The sequence below is a fragment of the Drosophila ananassae genome, chromosome 2L (assembly GCF_017639315.1).
Source record: "Drosophila ananassae strain 14024-0371.13 chromosome 2L, ASM1763931v2, whole genome shotgun sequence".
Lineage (NCBI taxonomy): Eukaryota > Metazoa > Arthropoda > Insecta > Diptera > Drosophilidae > Drosophila > Drosophila ananassae.
Window position 1 is genome coordinate 23,103,202 of NC_057927.1, and position 20,790 is coordinate 23,123,991.

General features: G+C 41.6%; 1 protein-coding gene across 2 annotated transcripts; it reads right to left on the reverse strand.

Moving 5' to 3' along the window:
* Window positions 1–3,962: 3,962 nt before the first annotated feature.
* LOC6498879 lies at window positions 3,963–6,897 on the reverse strand. 2 transcript variants are annotated; one of them, XM_001955717.3, is made up of 2 exons: window positions 6,733–6,897; window positions 3,963–6,684 (listed from the first exon to the last, which is right to left on the reverse strand). In XM_001955717.3, exons 1-2 carry the CDS (start codon window positions 6,880–6,882, stop codon window positions 4,048–4,050), a joined length of 2,787 nt encoding a protein of 928 aa, XP_001955753.3. In that variant the 5' UTR covers window positions 6,883–6,897; the 3' UTR covers window positions 3,963–4,047. The 2 variants fall into 2 exon arrangements, with proteins under 2 accessions (XP_001955753.3, XP_032312217.1); XM_032456326.2 differs by having other exon boundaries at window positions 3,963–6,668; window positions 6,733–6,776.
* Window positions 6,898–20,790: the final 13,893 nt, after the last annotated feature.

Consider the following 20,790-nt stretch of genomic DNA (forward strand, 5'->3'; position numbering starts at 1 on the left):
AAACTGCCGTCGACTGCGACTCATAGACAAGGTAGGTGAATGGCAATGGGAGTGGGTGGGGTGGCGAGAGGTGGCCATAGGCCATAGTCAGCCTGCTGGGGAGGAGGTGAGGGTAACTGCAGCCAACTGGGAAATAGGCAGGCAGAGACCCAACGAGTGACAGGGCCCCCGGGCGCTTAAATTGATCCAACGAACCAACTAACATTCATACATTCATGCCTCTCACAATGCAGTTTCGGTTTGTGGGCTCAAATATGGCCCGACATTTAAATTACATCAATTAATTTATACTTGTTGTGATTTCTAAACTGATTTATAAACACTATTGTATGTTTAATATTTTGTGTGGTTTAATTTTTTTTCGCCTGTTACGGTTGCGGTTTTTGTGGTTGATTCCCTTTTTTGTGGTTGCCAATTTATAATGGAATTAATTTTATAGGAGTCTGTCAAAACTATAACTAACTAAATTGGTCATTAAGCAACATAAATTAAGTCTTTAATAATTGAATTTAATTACATTTAAGGACCAATTAGCACAGTCTTTTTTTAAAACCAGGCCAATATTATTTCAAAGAGTATAAATCCTTTATGCTCCAGCCTATTTTTTGCTTATATCCTAAATCATTTTATAGCGCTATTACTCTGCTTTGTCAAAAATTTTATTCGCTATACACTTAATCGTAAAATACAATACAAAAAACTCCATTAATATTAACACTTTGATCGCCGCGCCCAAAGAATACAAAAGACTTTAATAATCTAGTCCGAAAATATAAAAAAATCGATAAATAAAGGTGTTGGAACAGCTTGGATCTGGCCCAGACGCATTGGCACCACCACACACACTCGACCAACAAATTAACGATAACTTTTACACTTGGCTAATAGTTTTTTAATCAAAAATTTAACGCCACACTCGAGTTACAATAGTTTTCGCTGGGAACACACCCCAAGAAAATGCCCCAACCCCCCGACCACACGCAACTTGGGAGAAACCTTAATTACTTTTCGAAGTGCAACCAAAGATGATAAATTGCTGGCTGGGAAAGCCAGTCGATCCGAACAGATCTGGCGATCCGCTCTGATCCCAGACTGTCTGTCTGGCGAGGCTTATTGAGTTACGATGTCAGTGGAGGATCATTAAAATTACAGACGGTGCCAGGCCACAACAAAACTGGGTTCCCAAGAAATCTCAATGGACCACAAAAAAAAAATAAAAATAAAAACCAGATATATCCCTTTTCTGCAACTGCCTACTCCCTACACCCCCACTCGCATCAAAACTTTTGTAATTTTTCAATATTCGCACACAAAACGAAATTAGCTCGGTTGGAGGAGGATTCGGATTCGGATCGGGATCGGACTTGGAATTGCGATTGGTCTGGGAGCCGGATCGGGATCGGGATCGGGCTGGAATTGGTATCGGAATCATCCGAATGCATGCAAATTTCACAAGAATCAAAAGGTAAAAAGATGAGGCAAATACAAATAATAATAAAAAGGCTTATCCCCAGCTGAAAAGTCGTTGCGGCTTAGTGACTTATGGCTGAGCTCATTCCAAGTCTTGGACACTGTTGCTTTCGTCTTGGAGTGGCACTGAGAGAAACTTTTAATATTTTGACATTATATATTGATTTTTAAGACCATTTTATGGAAATATAAAAATTGTATGTATGTTGTTTAGAATTTATTTAAGAGTAAGGGTTACTGTGATCTACTACTAAGTCAACTATGACTTGTAATATTGAAACCTCCTACTAAAAATCAATTAATTGTATTCTGTAACTATATATTTTTTCTCCCAGTGTAGATTCACCTTTATGGTGTGTCTCGTTTCGTTTGGAGCATGTGCAGACAGTTGTGAAATTATATTTGCGCACCGTCATGGCCATTGTGTTGTTGCATCGGCATCGGGACTGCAACTCTCGCCTGCACCCCGCCTCGTACCCAATCCCAGCTCGATCCTGGTCCAGTCCAACTCTCGATTTGTCAGGGCAGACGAATAGCTTAACTGTTGGCCAAAAGGAGTCTCAGCTGCGGCAGGTTGTTGCATTGAAGCTGGCCATCCATTGGGCAATCGAAGGGAAAAAGTGGCTGGGGGGCTGTGGGAGCCGGAGCTATGGGAGCTAGCCGCGCATCATCGTCATCGTGCTATTCAAACAAATGATTTACAAAATGTTAAATGAATTATGCATTTTGCATATGCGCCTTTGCAGCGTCGTGCAATTTTTCATAACCGAATAGGCCCCTAAACCAGGATAACCGTCGATCCGTAGAGAATCTCGGTCCGTCTTCCAGCATTTTTCTGGTGTTGGCTTTAATAAATTGGCGTGGGGTGCGCCTCGAGCGGTTCATACCCCGGCATCCCCCATCCCCCATCCCCCATCCTCCATGAACCATCCACCATCACCGTCCAGATCTGGGTGTTGTTGTCGCAACCTTGTTTAGACCATGTCCCTGGCCATGTCTTTTTAGCCATGGCAGTGTCATGGATCTGTGCGGCAGGCGGCGACTTAAGCAAACACTGCCATTCGACAGAGTCTGGGCAAAAAAGGAAGGCAAAATAATCAAGTCATATAAATTGAGTGCATTTTTCACAATAAATGAAGGGAATTGTCTAAATTATGCCCCGTGTGCGTTCACCTGATGACCACAAAAGTCATTGTGGGCACATTGCAATTACTTGTGTGGGAAATAGAGATTTGGACAACATATGACTCTTTGATTGGATAACGCTTAGTGGAAATTAATTGGATATCTTATCTATAGAAAGTTTTCAAATCCCTGTCCCTTGAACTGAACGGATTGTATCGTAAATTATAAACATATCCAGACACACATCATTACAAGAGAAAAGTAGGGAATTAATACAGAAACATCGCCCCAAAAACAAGTCGAAACTTATTCGGATCAGGCATTAGGCATTAGGCATTAGGCAGGTGAAATATGTTGATAGGCCTTAAAACAATATTTGCGCGATCTCCTCGGCTGCAGTTGTGTGTTTGGTTAGCAATTAGATGCATCCCGAGCATCCCCAGCATCCAGAACATCCCCAACATCTCGATCATGAAGGCGAGCATAGGCCAGGGACCCGGGCCCTGATCGATCATGTAAACAACTCCAGCATATTTAGTATGTGTCAGGAAAATGAATGGCCACCGGGAGGCAGCGGGGCGTGGCAGCAAGTGCACCACCTAGACTAACAGTAGCCATGGACTAATTATGCTCCAAATTGGGGTCGGGGGTTTCACTCTCGTCTCCCACTCGACAACTGCGCCCTTCAGCAAGATACTTGGCCAGCACTAAAGTTGATTTATGCACCTCGGCAGAGGACCCTGAACGAAGACACAGTCGAGGAGAACAAGGAGAACCAGCAGACTGCCAGGCGGCCCATCCAGGTCGCTGAAAGTTTCAAGTACTTAGTTTCCATAACCCAACCAAGTCGGTGAACTAAATTCAAACCAAGCACCTTGCCCATAGTCCCCCGGGAAAATTGTTCATGGCTTATGTTTCTTTTCTTTTTTTCAAGTTGATTTCAGATCTGTTCTTCAGAAATAAGTCAAAACAAGAAAAGAAAGTTAAAGCGGCGGGAGGAGCCGAAGTATTGTCCTGCCATGCGATTTTCCAAAACTCACAGGGGATCCCTCAGAAAATTTAACAAAATATTAAAAAAATATTCCATTCTTAGATTTTGAATCAGAATGGTGGAGAATCAATTCACAAATCGTTTAAGGATGGAAGTTGGCCGAGATGTAACCTTCGCTGGAGGTCGTATTGTCAAGCCATGGTTGTTTCCCAATTCTTCTTGGAAAGATTCGTCTTTGGTAGATTCAATGGTTCAAAGCTTAAAGGTAAGCTTTAAAGTTCTAAAAAAAACGGCCCCTTTCGGGGCTATATCTAATACAACCTTTAGAGATTTCTTGATCGGTTCCCAGTCAAATCAAGGGTTTGTAATACAGTAATAAAATAATCATGTTTCGTAACAAATTACGAGGTTTATTCAATATCACATAATTGCTAATAAAAAATATATACACCCAAAACAATTCATTGAAAGCTCTCGACAACAACTTTCAGCTGGCGGTGTAACTTTTTGTGAAACTCCTCGGACAGGGACTGGCGGTCAGCGCTAAGTCGCATCGTAGTGTCGTCCCATTCCTCCAAAGACAGTGTATTGGGCACCGCCCTTACCTCCAGAGGCAGCCAGTTCGTATAATTCCGGGAGCAGTGCCTAAGCGTTTGCTCGGCCAGAAGAGCGATGCGATCATCGGGCCGTGGAGGTGGATCATCCTCATCCACTTCCGACCGGCGACTAAAGATGACACTGGGCCGGTAACTATAAATGCTTGGATGGCTGGAATTGGGACTGGAGATGGCACTGGTCTTGGGACTACTGCTGGTAGGACTGCTGGAGCTACTGGTTCTTTTGGTGGTCAGGGCTGCCGCCATCAGCTTGGCCTTGATCTTCTCTTCGTCATCGGTGAGCGATATGTCCAAAAAGTCAGCTTCCTCATCCAAAATGATTGCATCTCCTTCGAAGTTCTCAGGCATTACCATCAGAGCTTCATCAGCATCGTAGATCCTTAGATTAAAGGCATTTTTTGGCTCTGGTTTCTCTACTGATTGTGGAATTGCCACATTTTCTTCAGTAGTAACCATCTGATCACATTCGGAATAAACAAAATTTGTGGGATTTTGTGAGGCCTCTTCGGAATATTCCGAATAAGGGGGATTCAGAGAGGCCCCTTCGGAATATTCGGAATATGGGGGATTCTGTGAGGCACTTTCAGAATATACCGAATACCTGGGATTATTTGAGGCCCTTTCAGAATAAACAGAATTTTCTTGATTCTGCGAGGCCCCTTCATAAGCGCTTATATTTTCGTCATAGTCATCTTTCAACTCTTTCTCACCAGCGAACGTATAATCCTCCGTTTTATTGGGCATTGGAACTACTTCATGTTGGGCTAAAATGTCCAACAAATTATATTTCCGCAGAGTTAACTCTTCATTAAACATTCGCGTGACTACCTCGGAAATTATAGAATCTTGCTTTTCCTTTCTACACCAGGTGGACTTTTCCTCAAGATTTTCATGCGGTTTGGAAATAATACTTTCCGCTCCCTCTAGATGTCCTTGCTGTTGGGAAAAACTACTTTCTATTCCATCTAGATTTTCTTGCTGTTCGGAAAAATTACTTTCCATTCCCTCTAGATTTTCTTGCTGTTCGGAAAAATTACTGTCTAGTCCCTCAGTATAGGGAGCTTCTTCTTCGTCCTCGCTGGGGCACTGGACTCCCACCGAATTGCTAAATCTACCTATGGAACTCTCGTGCGCTTCCTCGGATTCAAAGTCTTCCTGAGGTTCCTGCACTTCGGAAGAATGTCGCGATGTCTTGATGTTAATGGGACTATTTCCACGATCTTGATATGTCTTCGGCTCACCTCGCTGGCGACGATACTGATGATGATGACGATGGCGTGTGCTGCCACTCGGAAGATAATCTTTTTCGCCTCCGGATCGTAAAGAGGTACTTGTCGCAGAGCGTTGACTTTTGTAGTCTTCATACTCGATTCCCTCAGACCCTTCTGGACGGAAGCTAACCGAGTTTACTCTCTTAGATCTGCCATAACCAGAACTTTTTCCGCGCTCTGAAGTCAATTTTTGCCTGGAAGATGATCTTTGTAGATACTTCTCGATATACTTATGGTCGGACTTGCGAGAACTAGATCTCTTCGAAACTCTGCCTTGCTTTGCGTTTTCAGAGCCCTGGGTTACCTTTATAGATCTCTTAGAGTCTCTTGAATGTCTGGACACTCTCCGAGAAGAAGTTACTCTTGAACGAACATCTATTTCCATGGCATTATCCTCATGGATGGATTCCTCCCATCCTTCCTCCTCGCTGGCAATCAGTCTCTTAAAAGAGCTCCTTTCACTGCGCAAGGATTCATGGTCCTGGTAGCCTACGATGCTGCGCTGTTGATCCCTCACAAAGCTCTTAAAATCAAGTTCTTCCAATGATTGAGATTCATAGTCCCGGGACCTTTTGGCCGAATAACTGGAGTACTCGGAGCCCAGGCTGTACTCCTCCCCCTCGCATACCGCGCTGCCAGAATCCGATCTGTCGTGATTTCTGTGCAGTTTAGATTTGTTTATATGGTAGTTCCGACAAGCCCGCTCAGCCTTCTTCTCACGCTCCTTGGATTCTTCGTAGATTTCACTGTATATTTGACTAAAGCTCTTGGAGCAGTCGGTGGATCGTTGACTTGGATGGGAACGGCACTGGAGCACTTCGGCCTCATCCGACATCGGGTCGGATTGCCTGTCCTCGGAGATATCCTCCTGCCTATTCACTTCTTCTGAAGAAGAAAAGGCTTCCCTGGAATGTTTACTTTGAGCCTCGGCCTTGCAGAAGAAACTCCTTTTTGAGACTTTATCCCTGGGCTCTCTGGCCCTCTCTGTAGTGTTGGAACAGGCGGCCGCATCTCGATCCTTGAGGAAATGGGAGATCACATTAAGTTCCGACCCCTGTAAGCTCTTGCTTTTGGCCGCCTGACTCCTGCTATGTTTCGAGGGAACTCTGCTCAGATCTCCACCAGAGCTGCCATCCTCCACTGAGCCAATGCTTGGTCCCCTTGAAGACCTGTTGGAGCCTAGGTTCTGCATACCTTCACGGGATGTGTCCTGCAATCAGAGATTAGACATACAGGTTGTCGGCTGAGGGGCACTTACCATTTCAGAATCTTGTCGGGTGTAGCTGTAGGGGAAATGTGGGAAACAAACTGACTTTTGCCTGACACAAATGGCACGGCAGCCCCCGATCAACTGCCAGAGCTGTTCGGATTTCATCACTGCGAAGACCTTTGCTTTCAGCGCGCCCATCAATTTTCCGGGCCAAACCAACTTGGCAGCCGCAAGGGAGCCAAGTGGCCATGTGGAATGGATGCCCAAAAAACAAGAGAGGGAAAAAAACCAAAACTCAATTAGCTAAACCAACGAAGACTCACTCACCAGCTCGAGTAGAGACTCCCATTGCCCACACACAACGTGGCATAGAAGCTGGAAAAGTGCAGCGGCCAGAATGGGGCGGATTTTTGGGGGCAGTGCAACTGCGGACCCATTAGTGTCACTTAGCAGCTAATTATGCTGCGCCCGAGAATTACTTTTTAATTTGTTGCTCTGCGCCCCGTTCGAAAATAAATAAACTTGCGCGCCAAGAGCCTCCAAGTGGCCAAGAGCTGGAGGGTCTTGGGGGAAGAGTGGGGGAGCCGCAACGAAACTCAAGTGGCAAATATTTTCACTGGAGTTTTGGTAGCCAGCTTGGCTGCTTATATTAGGTTCTTGCCTCTCGGATTCCCGACATCACCTCCTTGGTTTTGTTTTCCCTTTTTTTTGTTTGGACGGCGCGTGCTGTGGGCGTTCACCGCAATTTCTGCAAAGCCTAAGGGCTTCAAGAACCAGTGTTCTGACCAGGAACCAGGAACCTTTGCCACATGAAGCCCTGAATGCCACAAGTTTAGCAAAAATTCAGTGGAAGCCTGGTGGCAAAATGGGCGTATGCAGACAAAGAAATTATGTTGTTGGTCCAGCCGAGCCAGAGTTTAAAATTAAAAGGATGAAAGAATGCAGGGACTATTTGATAATAAATTATTTGTTGACCTTTGAATGGCAAAGGGATTAATTGAAGAATATCGTGAGGAATTTTAGGACTTATTCAGCTTATAACTTAGTTTCAAAAACATCGCATTTTATGGTCCACCGCAGGCAAAATGATTCCCCAGGGATTCAGATCCTTGAAGTAGTCCATGTCTACCTTTTGATCTTCACGCCTTTGGTGGCACACGACTCCAGTCGCTTTCGCCATGTTGCAAGTGTTAATTAGACAAAAACTAATTAAGCATTTTGCGCACACACGCTCTAAATGGTAACTGGGACTTGGATGACTTGGACGCGGAGATCGGCGCCACATCATCGGTGACAAAGTCGCCTCAATCAGTGGCAATGGTATGGGGCAGAGTGGGGAAGCTGGATGGGGGAACTGGAGCCCAAATGCGGCAAAAGACACATTTATTAAAGTCGCTCGCTTGGGGCATAAATCGTTCGAATGACATGCGACAAACGTCCGAGTTACATTCTGTGCGGTGCGATTGATACGACAATCGATGGATGCCTTCGATTGGACCTCAATGATGATGATGACGATGATGGGTAATTAAAAATTGATCACGTTTAACAAACTGCTACCGAAACAATATATCACAAATAAAGGAGCAAAAGCACCGGACCGAGGAGGAGGACTTGACAAAGTCACAAAACTTGAGCGAAACGATCGATTCGGTTGTATGGACATATCGATCTGGTTGAACTGCCACATTAAGTCAAAGCTCTCCAGAGCTCTGATTACATTTCATCTCTTTGGCTTCAGTTATTCTTTTTTTTTTAGAGAGTGTGTGATTTTTTTCATACCCTTCGATCGGTCCGGCTGACGGTCGGACGATCAGTCCATCAATAACACTGTGCGACAAAAAAAAAAAAACGAAATACACTTGGGAAACGAGATAGTGTAGGTTGTTAATCTGGTCGAAGAGAACTCAAAAATATTTTTTTATATTTTTGGAACCCTCCAATTTTTTTTTATTTAAAAAAAACCGTTTTTCGGGACTTTTTTGCGCTTAAAAATTCCTGAACGCGTTTTTTTCAACCGATTTCAAAATTTTCGGTGTTTTTCAATAGTTAAATGTTGTAGCTTTTGAAAAAAAAATATATCTTCGATTTTGTTGAACAAAAAGGACAAAATTTTTACACCTGAAACTAAAGTTTTCGACTTTTATTCGTGTTTTTCGGATTTTGATGCCAGTTTTTCGGTAAAACTAACTAAAATTCTGTCATGTTTGCCACATATCAATGTTGTCTCATTCATTCTGAATAAAACGAGACAAATTTCATCAAAAAATAATTAAAATTGGTAAAGTTATAACGCCTTTCCCAAAAAAAGTCAATTCAACCTAGCGAGCGCTCCGGAGTAACAATGTGTATAAGAATAAGAGTATATTGCTTTGTTCTGACAAAAAGTTTGTCATTTATGCCACATATTAATATTGTCTCAATAATACTGAATAGAACGAGACAAATTTCATTAAAAAATAATACAAATTGTTGAAGTTATAACGCTTTTCCCAAAAAAAGTCAATAAAACCATGGGAGCACTATAAGAAGAAGAGCATATTCCTGACTTATACACACAGGTACTCCGGAGCGCACGCAAGGTTGAATTGACTTTTTTTGGGAAAAGCGTTATAACTTCACCAATTTTCATTATTTTTTAATAAAATTTGTCTCGTTCTATTCAGTATTATTGAGACAATATTAATATGTGGCATAAATGACAAACTTTTTGTCAGAAGAAAGCAATATACTCTTATTTTTATACACATTGTTCCTCCGAAGCGCCCGCTAGGTTGAGTTGACTTTTTTTGGGAAAAGCGTTATAACTTCACCAATTTTCATTATTTTTTGATGAAATTTGTCTCGTTTTATTCAGAATGAATGAGACAACATTGATATGTGGCAAACATGACAGAATTTTAGTAAGTTTTACCGAAAAACTGGCATCAAAATCCGAAAAACACGAATAAAAGTCGAAAACTTTAGTTTCAGGTGTAAAAATTTTGTCCTTTTTGTTCAACAAAATCGAAGATATATTTTTTTTTCAAAAGCTACAACATTTAACTATTGAAAAACACCGAAAATTTTGAAATCGGTTGAAAAAAACGCGTTCAGGAATTTTTAAGCGCAAAAAAGTCCCGAAAAACGGTTTTTTTTTAAATAAAAAAAAATTGGAGGGTTCCTAAAATATAAAAAAAATATTTTTGAGTTCTCTTCGACCAGATTAACAACCTACACTATCTCGTTTCTCAAGTGTTTTTTCACTGTCGCACCGTGTAATTCATTACGGTTGAGTGATCTATTCAGCAAGGGAGCCAATCCATCGATCGATCCATCGATTTCGTTGCCATCGTTTCTGCGATCGATCGCGAGAAAAAAGATATTCCGCCTGTCAGTTGAGAGGACCAACGCACAAGTGTTTCTTTTTGTTCACCCCGGGCTTTGTTGGTTTTTTAATGTGGTTTTTTTTTTGTTTTGTTTGAAAAGCAAAATTGTGCCATAAATATAATAAATACATATTTGGGCGACGGTGGAGGGGATGGCGGAGCCAGAACAATCGAACCGCTGTGGTTCCGCTCATTATTATTAGCCAAGAATTGAAGGACCCTTCAGTTGGAGTGTTGGTTTTTGTACAATTTCAGGCAACTTTTGATGGAACACCGCCAGAGGCGGTTCTTTCGTATGTTATTGATGAACCAGTCAGTGCAATGCGGTAGGGCAACAGATCACCACAGTGGATGGGATCACCCACCCCCACACCATCGAGGGGGGGAATTCCACGGGGCACTGGATACTTTTGGCAAACTTTAACCCTTGAGAGATTTGTGCCGAGGTGTTGGATAAAACATAAAGTTCGTGTGAATGCCGACACGTTGTGACAATTGTTTGACAACAGCCGAGAGTCGGAGAACGAACAACCATGGACATGGAGAACTATGAAAAGGTCGTCGCTGAGAGACCCAGCCAGCCGCATGACTCGCCCACACCATCATCGATAAAGTTTCCTTTCAGGAGGGGTTTCCCCTCCCTGCCTCACCACTCGAATTGCTATAAAACGTGCCACAAGTCGCCCGCGAACATTCAAAATATGCAAATGCCACAAAGGTAAACAAACAAACAGCAGAAGTAAACACAAAAAGATACTGGCCCTGGGCTCGATGTAGTAACCGAAGCAATCTAAGTAACCGAACCATCCAATCCGATCGTCCTCAGCCATCATCTGGATTCGGTGGAACTTATGGCCATTCCACACTTTTTTTTATTTGGCTGCAAACCTCCTAAAAATAGCCCAAAAATTATAATGATATATTCAGAAATTAAATCTGTCCAATGAGTTTGACAAGCGAGACAAATTCTGCCAGACAGAGGGGCATTCTGAACCCGAATTGTTGGCCGATTAGTCCTCACCAAAGGTGGTTGCTTTTCTTATTTTTGAAGTCTTTCAGAAGGTGAGTAAGAGCTTTATAAAAAAATATATATTTTTATTCCAAATATATATCTTTTTTAATTGTTTTATAAGAACCAGATCTCTGGCAAAAATTTTTTTTATTATCATCAGAACAATAGTTTCTCCTTAAACATTTATGAATTATTTTAATTTTTTACATCCTCACCCACATTTATCAAACGGCCTGTTTAACCCTCCGTTGCCCCACTGAAAATATGTCCGAATATCAAACCGACCAGCCTTGTTCCTTTTTTCTGTTCGAAAGCTGAAACAACACCAAGAGTATATTGATATCGTGCTTATTGATCTTGTTTGGCGATAAGTCCGAGCTCAAATACTTATATATATGTATAAATATTTTCATCGTCGGGCCTAAGCTGCCACTTCCTTGGAAGTGGATCGCATAAAAGCGGAGAGGGCAGGCAGAAACAAAGACTTTGGCACTGGCATTAGACTGGCGAGCTTCGGACTTGGCCAGTAGTTGAATTGGATTCTTTTAAATGTATTTCTCCTTTTTTTTTCTTTTTGGCTTTTTGCAGTTGATCCCGGGGTTGAGTCCGAGATCAGGACAAGGAACAGAATGATGGCGAGGACGAGGACGAGGATGAGGACGCGGACTCGGACGACGACTGGGGCACATGTGCCCCAAACATTCTCACACGACCAGCTGTGGAATGGCAAGGAGAAGCGCGGCTAAAAGCCTAAACTTAAACTGGAACTGGGACTCTAGCGATTGCGGTCTCTCCTCCTAGACCGCAACTATAAATTTCCTTAACAGTTTTGGCTGGCATTGCCTTTGGCTTTCGCCTGCCTTTTGGCTAAAGGTCTTTCTGCAGTTCCGCGAATTAATATTCGTGTGATTTTTTATCGTTATTTGATTTCGACCAAATTTACTGGCCATGCGAGTCAAAGTTCTGGTCGAAATTGTGGCAAATGCAGTCGCAAAAGGCAGTATAAATAAAATAAATTGTCTCTTAAGTACACAACTAATATGAACTTAAAAGTTTACAGCTTAAGACCTTCACCATTAAGCTTTTATTAATATCATTAAAGGATAATTTTTATTAGTCTTACAACTACCTAGCCCCTGCCATATAAATGCCTCAAATCCACCCACAATCCTTCTAAGATTTTCTATAAACTCAGCACCCCATTAACCGTCGCAAGGATTCCCGCAAGCATGTGTCAACCCACAGCCATAAATGTCCGAAAAATTAACATGAGCCCCAAGTGGCCCCGGAATAGTCATTAAGCGACTAAGCCTCAACTTTAACCTTTTTAATGGCAGGCCGCATCGTAAAAGTAGCCCCTCCCCACCTCGGCTGCCCTCATCGACATATGAAATTAGCCAAAGTCATAAACGGGCCAATATAAACGGGTGAAGAGCTCTCTGTAATTATGCAAAACATTTCAATATGTGAGCCAATGAGGAGGAGCGTTTGCAGAAATTAACTTATTAATCCTGCAAGTTGGAATTTCAATTTATCCCGATTCGTGGATCGATTTCGGTTGCTTCCCTTTTTTTTTATGGGGCTGCAACGTTTTAGTTATTAATTTCGTTCGTTCCTCGGCCAAACGAAGCCAAAACACACACGGCGTATGTGGAATGTCTCCGCGCCTAATGAGGAAAGGGCGCTGGTGGCAGGAGCGGTGGTTAGGGGGAAGGGGGAAGGGAATGACGGGGTGATCGCAAACAGCAGCTCGTAATTTAATATTTCATGGCGCCAGCAGCACTATAAAAAACGCAGCAGCCTGGACGACCAGCTCCAAAATGAAATGACTTAAGCTGCACCATTCATTATGACAACACGACGTTGGCCGAGGATCTGGCCAAAAGGAACCTGGCCGGGCCAGGCGAGGCCCGGGACTTAGCCCAGACAGGCGAGGGGGGTTCGTACATTCCCTGGACTTTTTGCAGATTTGCTGCTGCTTCATCTTCATCATCTTTCGGTTATCTTCGCGGGTCCCCAGCACAGTAAAAAAATGTCTGCGCCAAACACAAATTTTGTGTTGAGATTGTGATCATTTCACTGATATGGTCCCGCCCCCCATAGCACCACCGCCCCTCTGCCGGACCTAAGAAATCCCGCATTTGGCATTCAGGCGTGTGCGCAGGCGCAATCCTCAATCCGCGAATCGATTGCTTCCCGCCTTCGCCGTCGCCATCGGCTGCGTCCTTCCAGCAACAAGGTGGAACAACGCGTGACGCAAAAATACCAAACACATAACATAGTGTTGTTTTTGTTGTGGTTACCCTTTCATGTCACAAGGATACACTGAAACAAATATAATAATTTTAGATATTTTAGTAATTTTATAACTTTTCTATTAATATCCTTACAAAAGTTCTTCAAGAGGTTTAAGAGGATTACTTCTTAAAATTGTAGTCAAATCTTTCAAACCTCTTACTAAATATATTATCTATTATATAATATACAATATAAATTACTTACTGCTTAGATAATGTATTGAATTATATTGTTTATTAAAAGATGTAAAAGAACTTACAATAAAGATTCTTTGGGAGTATATTTCTATCTGATGTCCCATCTTCCACCAATGATCCAGCCTCTGAAATTGCATTATTTTGAATGAATGATATTTTATGCCTTACTTTAAAATCTGTGGGTTTTGTGTTGATTGTTTTTGTTGGACTTTTTTTTTATTGGCTTCCAACTCGTTTCCCCCAAATACCCATAAACGTAATGTATACAAAATTGTGAACATGTGGGAACTTTTTCGCGTTTCAGCATCGGCTTGAGCTTGAGTTTGAGTTTGGTTTTATTTTGATATTATTTCATATGCTGGTTGGCAGTTTGGTTGTTTCAGTTGGTGGCTGGCCGGGCTGCATTGGACAACATCGACGACTGCGATCTCCTCCAGCTCCGAAACCTCAGACTCCTCGAACCTCATCTCCATCCCCCATCTGGGTCTGGACTTTGAGGTTTTTGGTGTTGTTATGTCGTACTCATTTCGCTTTTGATTTATGCAGCATACCCTTTCTAAATAATAAATAAAATATGAAATATGTCGTATTTTTCGCCCAGGTTATATTTTTTTTGTTTTGTATTTTTTTATTTCTTTAGCATCTCAAGGAAGGGAACATCTTTGGTTCTGTGGAGGTACAGGCCCCACCTGAAAATTTCTGGGAGCCAGGACCTCGGACAGTTGGTGTCGTTTTGTTAAGTGTCCATCAAAATCATTTTTGTGTCTTCGCTACGCTCAAAATGTATACATCAAATGGCCAGTTATGCTTTTTTCGGTTAGCTCATAAATTATATTTTGAGTCTGCCAGCCCCAGGCTGGTATTCTGGATGGTGGGATTCTGATTTGAGACGTATGTGTGTGGTTTCTGGCTTGAAGAAATTGAAAGTTGGGCCGGGACAAAAAACTGACAAGTGAGCTTGGGGCATACGATTCCTTTTCCATTGTATTCCCTGCCATTTTTGGGCATAAAAATATGTTGGTACTGGCGCTAGTTGGCTGTCAAATTAGTTCGTTTTCACGGTGACCGATGGGGATTCTGGATCTCTGTGTGGGATGTGAGTTTCAAAAAAGTCTCGAACTTTTAGTTCTTTTAAAGGCTTATGACAATTCTTGTTAGTTTCTATAATTTAAAATTTATTCATTAGCCATTTCCATTTCCATTAAGCTACCTTTTCCCTAGGCAATTACCATGACATAAATCAAAATCATTTGCCTCGTTTAATTTTATTTTATATCCTTTTTTTTGTGGGCTGTAAAGAAAGTGAACGCCAGCCGGATGAGCATAAAAATAGGCATTCAAATAAATAGACTCAACCGGATTTGCAACAAACCCACTACCCAACTTTCCCGCCTCCTCGCACACGCCGGCTCACACACACCCACATCCGCAGCCTCATCCTCATCCGTATTGGCATTCACGTACACATCCGCATCCGTCTATATGACGCATTTCCTTCGAGCAACATCAACACAGAAACAGAAACCGACTGCAAGTGATGTTTCCTAGTTTGAAGACCCGCCATTATCCTTTCACACGCAGTAACATTTTTCGGGGGGGGAGACAACGACAACGACAACGGGAACGGCAGCCAGCTCTCGGAAAAAGTCAATTAAAAAAGTTAAATAAATCATAAACTTGGCAGATGATTTGATTGCGGCGCAGGATTCCAGGATTCCAGCCAATGGGCCCACGATGTGTCTACGTATTTTCCTATTTCTCAAAGGGGGTGATTTTTACACAGGAAAAATAGGATATTTTTTGTTCATTTCATTTCTTATAAGAGAGAGGTTTAAATATTATATCTGCCATATTTTTTCATAGTGCATATGCGTCCTTTTGTTTGTTCGAGAGTCAGAAAGGCATTCAACCGTCGAAGGGAAGTCTTCTGCCTTCGTCCTTCGTGTGTTTACTTTGCTGCGGTTTTCTTTTTGCGAGGCTTAGCTTCCGGATGGGCGGAGGGTTGGATCGACCGATGGGCTGGAGGGGTGAATGGATGGATGGGTGGATGGGCGGACATCCGCCGACGCCTCGTTCCCCCAGTTGACTTTCGGGCAATCATAACTGTAACTGTAAATGTTTGCCAGCCACCTCCACATCCACATCCACCTCCACCCACCGCCGGAGTAGGAAAATTTATGAAGTGTGGCGTACGCAAGGACAACTCCGGACACGTGTACGGAGTCCTGCATTTGAGTTCTGGGCGTGCTTTGGGGATTTTCATTATTAAACATTTTTTGGCTTTGGCTCTTCGGCAACTGCAAGTGATTTGCTTTGATTTTCTAGTCTGGCATTTATCATTCGTCCTGTAGCTTTACTTCTTGGCAGTAAATGAATTTTAATCAAATATATTTTGCATAATTTATGATTTTTATGGGCGTTTGTCGCATTTTTCAAAAGACGCCTTTATTCGGTTTTTCGTGCATATATCTACTTTTGGCAGACGATTTGAAATTGTCCATTCCCACATCCGTTTCCGCAGTAAGGAAGGGATACAGGATATGGGTAACTTTTAGATACTTAAAGAAAAGAATTGGAAATGGTATGTAATATAATATATATACATACATATTATATACGATTCTAACCATTTAATTGTGTATTTTGCTTATTTATTTTATGTATCTAGTTTTACAAAATCTTAACAAAAATTGTCTTCTAAGTCTCAGACCTATTCTCAGTCCTCTAGCACTTTGTCTGGCAGCCATTGCGAACTCCACTGCGCCAATACGTTTCCGTTTTCCTGTCTGCCCTGACATTTGCAGCATGTTGCTTGTCATTATCCTTGGCTCCTTTCAGCTTCCTCAATTTATTTCCTTTTTCTCCGTCTTGCTTTTTTCCCAATTTTTTTTCGGGGTCCTTGCGAAATGATTTAATGACAACGAATGAAAAAATTTATTGTGCGTAAAGTTTCTTTTCGCTCAGGGGTCGCTGGAGAAAATTGGCATCGACATCTCGTTGAGATTTTCCTATTTGCTACCCTCGTTTAAATATATATTCATATATACATTTTGCATTTGAGGAGCCGGGACAAGCGTGCTGGAGAGATGGGTGGGACAGATAGCTGGTCCTGTCAATGTCATAACTATGTGGGCGTGCCCCATTTTCCTTTGTCTGGTGGGTCCATAATTATGTTGTCATTTCCAACATGTCAATGATTAACCCTCCAGTGGGTGGACTAAGTTCGGATGCGGGTTGTTCTCAAATTACAGAACATTGCAGTTGAAACCAGCGATTGTGGTTTTAGGTCTTCGGTATGGGTGTTCAAAGGTAAAGGAGTAAGGTCAGGGTTCTTAAAGCCAAATTAAAAGGGGTAATACTCTAAGAAGGGCTCTTCCTAAAGCAAAGAATAGTTATTTAAATAGCTTATCAAATATGACCCCTAATTATTATTTATTCCTGCTTTTTAAATACCACATTTAAGAAGTTCCCCTCTCTGTTGCAAGTTCCCATCCTTATAGCCATTCAAGACGTCACAAGCACTGGCCCAGGCCATTAAAATTTCAATAGCTTCCCCCTTCGGCCATGGGGCTCGTTCTTGGGCTCCTCCGACCAATCGTTTGCCATCTTGTCTCTTGTCAATATTGGACAATTCATGCGCATTGCGTAAACATCCGTTAAAACTTTATTTTATGGCCGCCATTTTACGGACGTTTTGGTGTAAATACATTTCCGCCAAGAGGACGACAGGACAAGAGGACAAGAGGACAAGTGGACAAGCGAAGAAGCGAAGAAGCGAACCAGGTCCAGTAGCCAGAAAAGAACCAAAACCGAAATCGAGAATTGGTCACTGAATGGAGAGGCTGCTGGGGGAATCTGGGGCCAGGAAGTCGAGGGGGCAAAAAATGGCGACGCCACCAGACGACATCAGAGAATCGAGCGAGATAAAAGGAAAAATATTGGGAGTGGGAGCGGGATATGCAGGCATAAATTATGCACTGCAAAATAAACGACGAGCCACATAATAAAAATCGGCAAAAAATTGTGTACGCAATCAAAAGCATGAAATGGAGGGAAGAAAAAAAAACGTAGGACTAAGGACAAACCAGAGGGTATATGTATACACTAACTTTAAGGAGTATGTTACATTTGCCAAATGAGTGCTAAAATCTATACTTTGGAAAGTAAAATTTTTATGATTTATATTATAATAAATATACATAGGCAACTAATGCCAAAAGGATATCAATACAATTGTTATACAGCACGAGATTATCTATATCCTTGGTCCCTCGGTTAGGGTATCTCGAAAAAAAGTCTTAAAAAATATTAACAAAAAAGGTTGCTTTCGCTGCCATACAAGAAAGCAATTTAAGGGAGCTATGGGCCAACCAAAATAAAAGAAAATCTGACAATTTTAATGAAAAATCTTTTACATTACCAGGAAAAGTGAGGGATGAGGGGTTGTGTTTTTGTGACAAGCATGTGACCCAATTATGTGCAATCATGGCGACAAGTTGGAGGAATCGTAGGAAACGTTTCGCATTCATTTGGGGATCTGGATCTGGAGCACAAAAGACGGAGTGTCAACGGCAAGGCACTAGTCGGGGCGGGATCTGGCCACCCGCTCGCACCCGCGTCGCAAGGATTTCAATTTCAATCAGCCTGACAGCGCCAGTCCGTCAGGACGCCACCCGACCTTTTTCCATCAGAAATATTGTACAAATCAGGGGAGAAGGACAGCCCAGATGCTGATGATAAGGATGATGACGACAATCAACGGCAAACAAACAAGTTAATGTTCCTAAAGGAAGGCATACACTCTAGAAAAAATGTGTAAGGTTGGAATATAGTTTTTCCGGAATGGGGGTTATCTACTTATAATAACCAATTTTTGCAACAAACTAGAACTAGTTTTGTAGAGTGTAGAGCGAAATGCGCTGCTCATTGTATGTACCGTGGAAGTCAAAAGGCTTTTGTCCTAACAAGTGGCCACAATTGAATAAATGAATGCACAAACGAGTGGGCCAAGGCAACAGGGACAGTAAAGCCCAGCCACGCGGTACAGTGAGCATGGGTCAGGTGAACACTTTGCTCATTATGCTTTTGAACGCCCTCCCTAGATTGCAGGACACCCACAGCCAAACCACCAAAATTTCTAGTCTTTGTTCGCAAGGCTGCAATTTGCGCTCATTGTCTGCCGATTTTGGGGGCTATGCAAATAATTGCTTTAGCCTCTTGTTATGTCTGGTCATTATAAGCCACGCCAGAAGGAGCATGACAGCATTTGTCATGACTTTCACCGCAAACCAAGTTAATTGAATTTCCCATAAACGTAATTGAACATCAATTACTACATTTGTTTAATGTCAGAGGAGCTCGAAATGATAGTGAGATTTGGCATATTGTTATCTGGTAAGGGAGACATTTCTATTTAAGGGCCATTCTATGTTACTGATTAGACAAAAATTACCCCAAGTTTTCTTTCTAAATTTTACCTATAAGTACCCTGAATACCTTTCCACTCCAATACTTCACATTTTTATAGTAATGGTACTAACAAAACTTTAAGAGTGATAAGCGGGAAAATCTCCCACGTTCTATTAAGGAACCCGAACGAAACCAAATCAACAATTACCCAGCGAATTAAGTCGAGTCAAGTCAAGTGAGCCCCGAGCCGAGAAGACAAGTAGAAAACTTCCAATTTCCACCATTTGCCTCATTAGGCATTCAAAAAGCGTCTGGCAAAGCCATTGATAAAACTCTTGCCCCTAAAAGCGAGGAACTGGGGAATTAAGGCACAAGGGGCAGACCGTTTCTAAACAAAACAATTTACGTATAAATTAATTTACTTTCATTAATTAGTTGGGCATTAGAGTCCGACTTCCTCGCCGGGGTGACAGTGTGGAAAATTGAAATGTAAAAGTTTTCGGTTCACTTTTTGTTCTCCAGGCTGTTCATTTTTGGTGGTGTACAGAGTGAAATTTGCATAGACTTTTGAGAAAGGTATTTTCTATTACTTGCATGGCCAATTAAATGGAAAATAAGAGTTATTTTGGGTCAAAACTTTTGGGTCAGAGTAAATGAACATTGCAGAAAACTTTCTTTCAATTACTTACTAATAATACAACTTCTATACTTTGTATAATATTTTCGTAAAGTTTTTGAAAAGGATCTGTGGAACTGATTGAAATCAATTTTAAATTTTTATTTGATCGAATAGAGATCCCGCCTTTAAAGATATCCAAAAATCTAATCGCAGCCGAATGTTGTAACAAAATCTGTCACGGCTTGGCCGAGAACAGAAGATGCGGCCCAGAGCAACGTCAACTAACCCATAAAATCTTTGATGGGTGTAAACTATAAAAACGATGTTTGCTTATATAGTCGAGAGGGATCGAAAAACTATTGTCTGATCGAGAACCGAAGCGCATGCGCCATAGAAACAGAATCACTGGCATTTAAAATGCACATAAATTAAAATGAAATGGAAATGAAAATAATGGAAAGGCTGGGCCAGGAAAACTCACAGGTATGATGCACTAAAAAATCCGTAGGTGTCATTATCACTGACCGTCCGCCATTGGGGGGATATAAACCGATCGAAAATAACATTAGAGATCGAATAAAAGTCAGTCATATATACGATCGAATTTATAATTTCATTAAAATTTCTCAAAAATGGCGCCAATCGTGCAACGAGGCATAAAAATATTTATAGATCCGCCCCATGGGGGGAAGAATTAAAATAATTGCAAATTAATGGAAATCCTGACTCAATTACTAGCCATTTCCTAGCCGTAAAACCAAATAAATAAATTATAGAAAATCGCCGACAAACTCTGAGCTAATTTCCGCTGTCGTAAAATTTGTTCTCCGTTTAATGTTTGCGATGAAAGTAATAAGTTTTTTGTGATCGCATTTATGGCTATTTAATGGTTAGACATCAAAATATTTATAAGGAGTGCTAGTACATTAAATATGCTTCTTTGAACACAACTCGAGAGATTTCTAAATAAAATGTCAAAAATCCACACAACGTTTATCTTTCATTAATGCTACTATTTCATAATATTAAACTGATCAGAACCGAGGAGGGAATCCGAGAATTAAAGTCCTCTTCGAACGCCACAAAGAAATCGAATTTATAACCAAACAATAACCCGAAAGATATGGAAAGAGACTAAAAAAAAAACACAAAAAGTCGTGTAAGAGATATGAAAAGTTGAAAACCTATAAAAATTTAAATTGA